Source organism: Coenobita brevimanus, chromosome 33, assembly GCF_032717465.1.
Source record: "Coenobita brevimanus isolate Jiangsu-jjx chromosome 33, ASM3271746v2, whole genome shotgun sequence".
In the NCBI taxonomy this organism is placed as follows: domain Eukaryota; kingdom Metazoa; phylum Arthropoda; class Malacostraca; order Decapoda; family Coenobitidae; genus Coenobita; species Coenobita brevimanus.
In genome coordinates, this window is record NC_136986.1 from 41,419,649 (window position 1) to 41,430,545 (window position 10,897).

General features: G+C 39.7%; 1 protein-coding gene across 3 annotated transcripts in view; it reads left to right on the forward strand.

Annotated features, from left to right (window-relative positions):
- Positions 1–10,217, forward strand: part of LOC145395911 (uncharacterized) — a 92,632-nt gene extending 82,415 nt beyond the window's left edge. The window contains exons 5-7 of one of the 3 annotated variants that reach the window (XR_013896671.1): positions 1,380–1,863; positions 5,480–6,748; positions 6,781–10,217. Coding sequence is in view for 2 of the 3 variants with exons in the window: in XM_080269436.1 (XP_080125562.1) it covers positions 1,380–1,863; positions 5,124–5,338 (699 nt within the window). In the remaining variant the exon portion in view is untranslated. Of the gene's footprint in view, positions 1–1,379; positions 1,864–5,123 lie in introns of all 3 variants that reach the window. The other 2 variants (XM_080269437.1, XM_080269436.1) reach the window with 2 other exon arrangements.
- The last annotated feature ends 680 nt before the right edge of the window (positions 10,218–10,897 follow it).

Genomic DNA, 10,897 nt, shown 5'->3' on the forward strand with positions numbered 1-10,897 from the left:
GTGGCCATACCCCAAACTTTTACATGTGGCTCGATGCACGGCTTGTTAACTGAGCCATGGTTGCTTCAGAGAGCGCTTCCTCTGGCAACCAATTCCTAGGAACCTCACAGTGAACGACGGAGAGAGACGAGTAGACACCCGACGAGGCAGCTCACACGACAAAGGTTTACTAAGGTTTCGGTTATTTGAGTACAGTTAGTCCTCGTTATAAGTCAGAGATATGCTCTGATGTATTATTAGTGAGGGATATGTTAAAAAACATGATTGAAGTATGTATTTCAAGATAATTTACTGTAACCCTAGGGATATATCATTTGTTGCAAACAGAACAACAAAAAAGAAGACTTCTAAAGAGGACTTACTGTAGTTAGTAATAAATGACAGTGATGACAGGATGCAAGTGTTTTGTGGTACAGTATGTTAGTCTTTAGATATGATCAGTCCACTTTAACTTGGCCTAAAATTGCCATCATGAATGCAAAGATTAACCTGTCACTAGTCAGAGACCCGGTTATATATTAACCTCACCTAGTTGGACAACTGTGTGTATGTGTGCACGTGCTTGTATGCATGTGCACGGTGTTATGGAAAGTATGGAGTCATGGTATTGCCTTGTTCTACCAATGAGCTGTGAAAAATACTGCAAAAGGATGAAAGTCTCTGCTAAGTTAAGGTGGATAAACTTTTTTATTTATTTTTTTAGCTAGTTACCCCAGCCCTACTTAGTCGTGCTTGTCTAAACACCCTCTGTATGACATCTGATTTGCTTTTTCCTCTTTGCACTGCATGCTGTTGGTGTCTTACACATGCATTTTATTTTTCCTAATCCATAATTCAAGGTGATTATTACAAGTACAATAATATAGTATGTTAACCCCTTCAGTATGATCGGTCACACATATATCTTTGATGTCACTGGACGTTAATAATTCAGATTATGAGAGAATCATCATCCATAGTGAAGGGATTAACAGCTGTCTTCATGTATTCCTTCAATATGTTGAGGTCTTATAATTTAATTCATGCACTTACCAGATGATTCTGTTGGACCATAGGAAAGATTTGTCAGTGAAAGGGTTCATGCCTAATAAAGTGTTAATTGCACACTAACTAATTTTATTTCTTAATTTTTATGGTATTAGTGTAATGTTTATGTACAGTACTGAACACTAAATATTTAGCCTAATTTATATTATTATAAATTTTCTGTGGAGTAGATAAAAACATCTTTTCAACACAAGTCTATTGGAATGTAATTGCACCCATAGTTCAGGTTTTACTGTTTTGTTTAGTACAGTAATACAACACATTTATATACAGTAATTTGATAAATGGCAATTTGGTATTCCCCCTATTCATGGTGTACTTTGTTCTGACAGGCAAGTGAAAGTGTGGTTCAGGGGGGAGGTGGGCGTAGTAATGACACTGCCACCCTTGCCATGACCAGTGCCTTAACAAAGACGTCACCACCTGCACCACCCATCACCACCACAGCTGACACCACGCCCAGTGCAGGAAGCAGTACCCCCTCCTGCCATGCCCCCCTTCACCTCCAGAGTGGTATCGCCAGACAGGGGGGCACCACACAGCCAAGCACCCTCACCAAGCACACAGTGGCTTCCTGTGAAGGTGTCAACTCTGGCGGTACCACCAAGCAACCACGAACCTCAGAGAACAGAAAACTCGACCAAGTGGACCACCACCACCGACCTCCGAGTCTCAGTACCAAGAGCTCTCCCTCGCTCCCACCACACAAAACCCCCAACAACGACCTCAGTAGCCCCTCCAGCCAAACCCCAACCCTCATCGAGCTAGAAGGTGCAAACCAAATCATACACAAGAAGAGAAAATCTGTAATCAGAGGTATGTGAGAACTGTTCAGTCTCGTATAGTTCTCCCACCTTAGCTTTGAAACTGGTCCTTTTGTATCCCCAAAATTGTAGCTGTCAGGTGCAGTCAGGATTTTGAGTGCTTGAATCGTGAGTGATTGGGAGTGTGGCCCATTTAGTTGGGCAAATTGGTGAGTCTCTCTCATTGCATAGGTGGGACAGGAGATCTGGATAATGATGGATGATGTTGCATCTTATTTCCCATAGCTCAGTGGCAGTATTACAGCTCTGTGTATGCCATAGTGCTTCTTTGAGGCTACCATCATCATTCTAATGTTATTATTATTATTATTATTATTATTATTTTTTATAGCTCAGTAGCAGAATTAAACAGAACTACAGCTGTGCAGCCTTTCCATAGCGATTCTTTGTGACTAGCATCCAATTTTATTACATTTATAGTACTGATCTTCATTACAGCTCAGCATTCAGATTAGATGGCAGTTTTAGGCTGTGTTGAATTAGACCAATTATACTAATATGGTAGTTATGTACCCTTGTCATTGTACATAATACTACAAACAAGCAAAGCTTATATGCAAGTAGTCTTCACTTAAAGATTGCATTGAAGCTTATATACAGGTAGTCTTCATTTAAAGACTGCATAATTTAGTTCTGGTGCATTAACACTATATATTCACAGAGAGTTGTTTGCGATTTATCACAAGTTGATTTAAAGTCAAAATTTTTATTCCTCCATCATGAGCCAACTACGTCTTAAGTTGTTTCAGGTAGAGTAGTTATGTGTGAGCAGACTTTATGAACATTAAGTAAGCATTTCCTGTAAATAGTTTATTATTTTATACTGAATAATTTAAGATTATATGCTAAATAATTTTGACTGTAGAACCCTCTGTATAGATACAAAGCTATGCATATATTTCGTGTAGGACTGTGTAAGCTACCACATTCTTAATTTTGACCTTTTGCATATTGTGCATTGTAAATGCTTGGCTACCATGAGAGTAAAATGTGGTTACAAGCTTGGTATCTGGCCACGTAGTCATCGCTTCCAGGCGGGGAACAAGTACAATGAGTGACGTTTAAAATTTCTTTTTTTCCCAACAGCTTCCGGCAACTATTGGGAAGTACTTTAATTAGCTGGCTTTGGCACTTGGTTAGTTTCTAGTCCATAGAAAACATCAGTTGTACCATGGCCAATGCCATTACCTGAATTCTTTCAGAGAAAGCATGGCATCACTTTTATGTAATGATGATTCATTCATCATTTGATACTGTGTCGCTCCACGAGGCGTGTTGGAGCCCAGGGCTAGGCAAGTTGGTCCTGACATTCAAGATGAGGGTGACCAGCTTTGTAATGATATGTCTAAAATATGTGGCATTCATGATACAGTACTGTCAACAGCAGATGTCTGCAGCAAGGCATTTAATACAGGTTAATGTTTGCAGCCAGCTTAATCAAATTATATTCCAGCAAAGAATATTAAAATATAATTGCATTGTTTAGTTACTCATGTTTGTAGTAATTATATTTGTATTTATGTAATTATTTATTCATAGCATAAAACATAATTCTTTTTTACTGTGTGAAAAAGCTGCATTATAGCTGTATGTTTTCTTTAAAGACTGCAAGCTCCAATAGTTTTCATAAGCAAGGTTCAGCAATGGAGGGGGGGGGGTGAAGGAAGTGGAAAGTAGTTTGGCACAGGGAAGGAAAGTGGTTGATGCTAAGAAGGCCTTGGTCTGTGGCAGCTGCAAGAGGCTTGCAAGGAGCCTTAGTGCCTACTCAAACATATGGGTGAGATTATAGTGTGACATGAAAATAAAAAGGCAAGAGTAAGAGCAGCAGAAATAGGACGTTGAGACTTGTACATGGATCTTGGCGAGAGGATAGAATAAGGAATAATGTGATTATGGAGTAAGGAAGTCTGTGGATGCCAGAGTTGACAAGAGTGTGCTTAGATGGTACAGGCATGTAGATAGAATGGGTGTGAACAGAATAACAAAAAGGATATATCTTAGTGCATTTGAAGGCATGAGGTGATGTGGTAGGCCAAGGATGTGGATAGATGTGGTAAATGTGTGTGCAGAGGTGAGGTATGGAGGGTGATGAGACGGGGGAACTGCCAGTGGATCAAGCTGGTTGAAAGAACATTGTATGGAGTGTATTACAAGGGTTTGGCACCCGTTCTTTCCCAGTGAAGTGATAGTCGGCAGATTCACTCTAACTGATTGGTGGTGTGAAGCACATTTGTGTGGATGTGTAAGCCTGTAAAATGAAGTCAGGATTCTGGCGACTTCAATTATGTGTGACTGAGTGTGATCCACTCAGTTAGGCAGACTTTAAGTTTCTCCATTTCTCTCATTCCTGGCTGTCTGGACCTTACCTCACCCCATCCTTGAGTGGGAAATTGAGGTATGGATCATGATGAATGAACAGTGCTATGTAATCAGTTTCCAGAAACCTCATATACCCTAGTTTTAACCTTGCTTCATATTCAGTCTCTCTGGACAGATGTAGTTTGCTTTCCCCTCTTGTTAATATTTGATCACATATCATTCCCTGTCTGCTTTCAGACCCTAGCATTCAGTCACATGCTTCCAACAGCTTGTCACCCAGTGAACCATAATTTCCACATCTTAAGCCTTAAATTAATTTTATACATCTTATACCATTTTATTTATTTTTACTCAGATGAGACACCCAGCCTTGCATCTTCAGTAAATATGTACAGTAGACCCTCGATTTAACAGACCTCGGTAGACCAGATATCAGATTTAATGGACAGTCCGAAGGCCAACAGATTCCCATTGACTATAGCAAACGATGTCCATTAAATGGGATGCACTGGATCGCAGTACGTGTGCTTTCTTACCCATTTTTACTCCATCCTGGCCTGAAATTGCCCCCTCTGTGTTGTGATTTCCAAGTTGTAATAGCAGACTGCTGTATAGTAATACTGTATTTACTAGTCATGATGAAGTGCTTTGGCAAGGATGTGAAATAAGCTACAAAAAGGCAAAATTATGGGCCAAGTTAGTGTAAAATGGGTATACGTTAGTTTTTAGTTTTAGTACTGTTGTACTTATTTATTTTTAAATGTGCATGAAACCCCACCTTAGGGGAAACTATCGGATGTAATGGGTGATCATCTTTATCGGATCAATTGTCCCCCTGATTAGTCTGTTAGAGCGAGGGTCCATTGTATACTTTTATATTAGAGCATTTATCCTTTAAATAATAATAATACAGTATTACATTTTTCCATACAGCTATGAGTAACAGTGCAGTGCCAACTAGCAACAGTAATAGCCACAGCAGCCTATCAAGCCAGCTGTCCTGCCCTCAGCTGCTACTCACCTCACAGGAGCTCCAGGCTAAGTGCTCCTTAACAGCCAACATAGTCTTCCTCTTGCTGTACTGGGGGGCCTCAGCACCATTGCGACTTGCATGCATTTCATACATCCTACACCATTTGATTGATTGACTTTTTTTTTTTTTTATTCAGATGACAGACACCCAGCCTTGCATCTTCAATAAATGACTGTATACTTTTAGTGTAAAACTTTTATAATTTGAGAACATTTATTCTTTAAATAATATTACAGTATTACATTTTCCCATACAGCTATGAGTAACAGTGCAGTGCCAACTAACAGCAGCAGTAATGGCAACAGCAGCCCAGCAAGTCAGCTGTCATGCCCTCAACTACTACCCACCTCTCAGGAGCTGCAGGCTAAATGCTCCTGAAAAGCCAACATAGTCTTCCTCCTGCTGTACCATGGGACCTCTACACCACTGTGACTAACTTCAGACACTTGCGTAGATTTCCATCCCCAAAAAAGTTTAGTATGAAACTCTCGACTACAATGGTTACTCTTAAACTATGACACTACCATGATTAAAGGTTTGCTGACACTTTTGTCAGCTATGGTTATGGAAAGTGTTGCATGAAATATTTTTCTTTGTTTGTAGTATGAAGGACTTAACAAAAATATGAGAAGGAAGGATACTGTGACATTTGGGGAGGCTTGAGAAGTATGCAAAGCAGGAAACAATGCTGGCAAGGGATTGTTGGTAACTTTTGCTCATGATAGTACATGCACCAAAAAACACAATGAAAGTCTCACCACTGTCTAGTCTAGAGTGAAGATTAAATTCTGCATCACTGTGTCTTCAATTATGAGATGTGACTATTACAAGAGTTACATCAGTCCTTCCATTTCAGAATGTAAGTTTCATTGACACTGCTGCAGAGTACTATAGTTTGAAAGTGAAAATAGTGTAACACTTGATACGGTTTGTTTGGGTGGTTCCGGATGGTAAGTGCATAATTCGTTCAGGTAATCTGCAGCAGTTGTCAGGAAGGAATTTGGCATTTGGTGCAGCTTGTACAACTGATGGAGCCAACTGTTTACAGAGTATTTGGTAGCTTTTCTACATCAAATATCATAGGTTTAATGTTGCTTACAGCTCTGACATTTATACCCTAATTTATATCTGGGACTTGTTAAGGTTAAGAAAATACTATTACTGCATTTTGTATCTAAAATCTTTCATATGGGAAGAGACCAGAATGCTGTTGATACCTAGTATCTAGGTAAATTAGTAAGATAATGTTGTATGTGTGACAGTATTGTTATTGTCCTGTACATAATGGTGGGGTTTAGAATAAAACCCTCTGTTTGGTGGCTCGAAGTGTGTAGTGCCTTAAAACTATATACTGCATAATCTTTGGCAGGCCTAAAATAGGCTTCTTGCATCTTTAAATTTCTTTGCAGAGAATCTGATGAAAATTCTTAGACAAGGCAACCACTAACCTATGAACTTCCTCTGTGCACTGTTCACTTATCTGTTTTTCATCCCATATGTTCACGTAAAGGGTATGTGGAGACTTGTGTGTGTGTATGTGTGTATGGAGGGGGGGAGGGGTGGCAAAGGTCAGGGATTGGAGTACATAGATATGGCACTACACCCTTTTAGCTAACAAAGAGGGTTATATCCTTAAAATCTGTCACCTTAATGGCCTCAGGGTGTAGTGCTGTAAGGCTCTGAATAAGAGCTTACATGTAGAGACATCTGTCAGCAGAAGAGCAATCTTGCCAAGAAAGTGAATGAACTTTGAAATAGCCCATTCTACTGCCATGATGGAAACTTTCTGAAAATGCATCTGAATTCTTCTTTTTCAAGAGAAGTGAACAGTGCATAGATCTGGGGGTTGTGTCCATGCTGTGAAAGTAACACTCTGACTGTTGAGAGTTGTTTGGCATTAATGTGAAGATTTTTTTGGTCTTTGGGTAGTCCTACATCTTGATGCCCCTTTTTATCACATATGGTAATGCCCTGTCTAAGGGGAATGAGAATTGTCTCTGGTGTCCCAGACGAAGGGTTTAGACCCAGTGCCATGTCAAAAGATGGTCTAACTCAGAATCTGGTTGCTTCTGGATATTCATTAGTCGACCCCAGCATAGGACAATTTTAGTAGTAGTAGTAGTAGTATCAAGTCCTAATAAAACCAAATTTGGCTACAGTATGCCCATTTTATTGGTTATAGCAGAATAAGATGTAAAAATCGTGGAAAAAGGAAGAGACTGATGCTCTGAACCATAGTGGTGCCTCCTCCATGGAGGTTGAAAGGAAATGCTGGCAGGGATCTGGCAGGATTGCAACAGCCTCAGGTTTGGTGTTCCAAACTTGTGCTCACAGCTCACAAAGTTCAGAAACTGCTATCTGTAAGAGATGTAAACATTAATGTGAAAGGAAATGACAGAGTATGAAAGTTGTTCTGTCAGATGGAATCCTGCATCATGGTCCCAAAAGGACAGAATGCTTCTGAAGAATCCAAGGAGAAACCTACAAGTGTGTCAAACCAGGAATCTGCTGACTGCTATATAACATCAAGTAGTCACAGATTGTGGAGACTAGCCAGATTGAAGTGTCCCAGCACCATGTGTGAATTTGCTTTGTTCAAAAAGGCTGACTGTGTCTGCTTTAGAATTCAAGGAGAAGTGATAAAGAGCATTGGGTTAGACACCCAGTCGCCATGTAATATTTTGCAGCAACTTATGTCAAATGGTTTGTCATAAGGACTTTATGTGAGAGTGAGTTTTCCACAGTGCACCTCATATAATGTTGCCTTCTTGAGAAGGGCCAGACATGTCTCTAGATGTAATGAGAATTGAAGGTGTCAAGTTGGGCATCTGCAGACCACAACGTAACACCTCAATTATCTTTGTCAAGATGTAATAAGCTATAGGCCCTTGAGGCTGGAGTGAGGTTTTTGTAATACACCATGAGTGATTGTCTTCTGAAATCACCTTGCATCTCCTCAAAAGGTGCCAAAAAGACAGAATGCATCACTAGAATTCAAGGAGAAATAGATTAATGTCCAATAAACTGGTCTCAGGGCATGAAAATTGTCACTCTCATTTCATTGCACTGGAATGTTACTTAACATCTACTGACTGGTGTCAAGGGAGTTGTGATGTAGCATATTAGATATGATTTTAAGCAGGACACAGTCAACCCTATGAGACAAAATGAAAGTAAACTATACAGTCGAAAAATCAATTCCAAAAGAGAGCATACTGCAAGGTATCCCTGAAGCAATAAGTGACCAATAACATTGATTCGTATTGAGGGCAGGAAGGCATTTAGCATATTATGTATGACTTTCCTTAGAATCAATTTGACATCCATAGGTAGAAGGCCCAAGGAGAGTTGCACACTGGCTGGGGGTCACGCCAAGGATGAACTAATGTGAAAGTTCACAAAAAATCCCACCTGGTATGTCTTGCACTGGTCCAGAATTGACCTTGGTGAAAGGGGGTCTCAGAGATCGACTCAGCTCAGCAATCCTAAGAGATGCAATGAGAGAGATGGGGTAGGAAGACAGCCTACATTTGGTACCTGTTTCCCTGGCAGACAGTCAAGGGGAAGTGATCCTGAAGCCCAGGTGACAGCAGCAGAACCCTCTCTCATGGTTAAGGTGTACAAAAACATGTTGTGAAAGCACATTCACATGAAAAACACCAAGAAAACAAAAGAAATAATGGAAAAGGAGATCCTTCATTAGGATACCAAAAGAAAAAATAAGTGACTCATGGGAGGCCATGTCACAAGCATGTGCAGGCATTCACAAGGCTTATTGAGGAAAAATTTGAGGTGTCAAGCAAAAAAGGGCAAAATAACAAAAAAGAATGCTGTGATAAGCCGGAACAAAAATTGAGACAAAATGATAGTGGACAGTGCAAGTGCTTTCGGTAAAATGAAACAAACGGTGAAGAGGCCAATGCACCTGCGGTATATGACTATGAACATGCAAACAAAAATCATCCCTGAGGAGATTCATGGATAAGTAGTTGCCTTGCCAATCAAATATGTAAGATTCTCTTCTCTGCCAGGTGATTTAAAGTACAAGAAGTCCATCTCAGGCTTAACATAGGATATGTAAAGCTTTGAGGCACTGCAGCTGGAGAAGCTAGTGAATTTTAAGCTAATGACACCTGGTTCATAACTTATTGGTTTACCAAGGTTTACCAAGGCCTCATGTGTCACAAAATTAATCATCACAGTATTCAATATCAATTCCTGTTAAACAGTGAACAGTTCAACAGCTTAGTTCTTTACTGTATGTATAGCCGAACTAAGAATATCAGTAACCTCTCCATCATGTTCATTGACAAATCATATCATCCATTCTTTAAAGTTAAAAGGACTGAATTCCCCGAGGTAGTCCTTGATAGGTCATATAGCCCTGCTAGGTGACGGGAGAGCGTTACCTCTTCCAGCAAGGCAGCTACTCGGGCAAGGCGCAAATTCTTGACCCTTTGGTCACGATTCAGGTGCTCTACCACTGAGCCACCGTGCCCCCTTTAAAGTTAAAAATGCTTGTTTGCGCTGCTTCAGGGGATTAATGCTTGTTAGGTTCGGCTGTACAAGAATGAATTATACTGGTATTGCATCATATATGTATCTTGTAATTTTTTTTAATATCCTGAAAAACTTTTTTCTACTGTGCAGAAATTAATGAATAAAATTTTTTGTTGCAGTAGATAAGTGCAGTGTTTTAGAGTTTCAGTCAACACGTCATTACCAGTGTCATCCAGACAATTTTCTTTAAACAGAAAAGATTAAATAAAGCTAGGTGTCCTCATCAAGTCATCCACAGTAACCCATACTAGGTGTGAAATACTGGATTCAATTTCAGCAAAATTCCAGCACCATGTCAAGACACAAAACAAAATGATTTCAGATTTTCAGTAAACATAATGGACCACAGTGAATGATTTATGAAGGCAATGAAGAATTTAAAAATATAATTACCAGTAATTGAATGATGTATGAATTTAATCAATAAAATGTTTGAGTACTGTGCCTTGTTTATCTCAACCCGTGCTGCTGTGTGACATTACAGTTCTACTCATTCAAAGTTCCCACGGCAATACTGTACTTAGTATGTGCAGAGCTGCATCCTCTCAGCCACCATCAAAGACTTGTGGAAGATCTGTGAAATTTAAAAATAGTATGGACATACCATGTTACACAGATCACTGTTACATTAACATGACGAAAATTTCCTTACCCAATCAGAGGCAACTGTAAGAAGCTGTGAATCTACATACAAGTTGGCTGGTCCAAAATAATGAAATGAGACTGGTGAGATCCAGACACAGGAAAGGAAATGCATGGGTACAAATCATCAACCCAGTCCTGGTTCCGTAATACAAATAAGGTGCGAGATTATAAACACAAGAAGAAAAGTTCATCTGAAACAAGAACACAATGGACTACAGGTTAAAGATGATCCTCTGCAAACCACCATCTTCCTTTCAAGGGATAAGAGGCACCGTATACCATGCTGTCACTCGGTGTCAACAAATGAACACATCCAACACCAAACAGAGACTGAAAGACACTAAACATCAATGTAACTCTGTATTCGATAATCACCTTTGGAGTGGGGGAGATCCAGATACTGGAAGAGAAATTAAGTTAACTACCTGTGCCTTTTGAAATGAACTATATACATCTACTTTCTTATTAT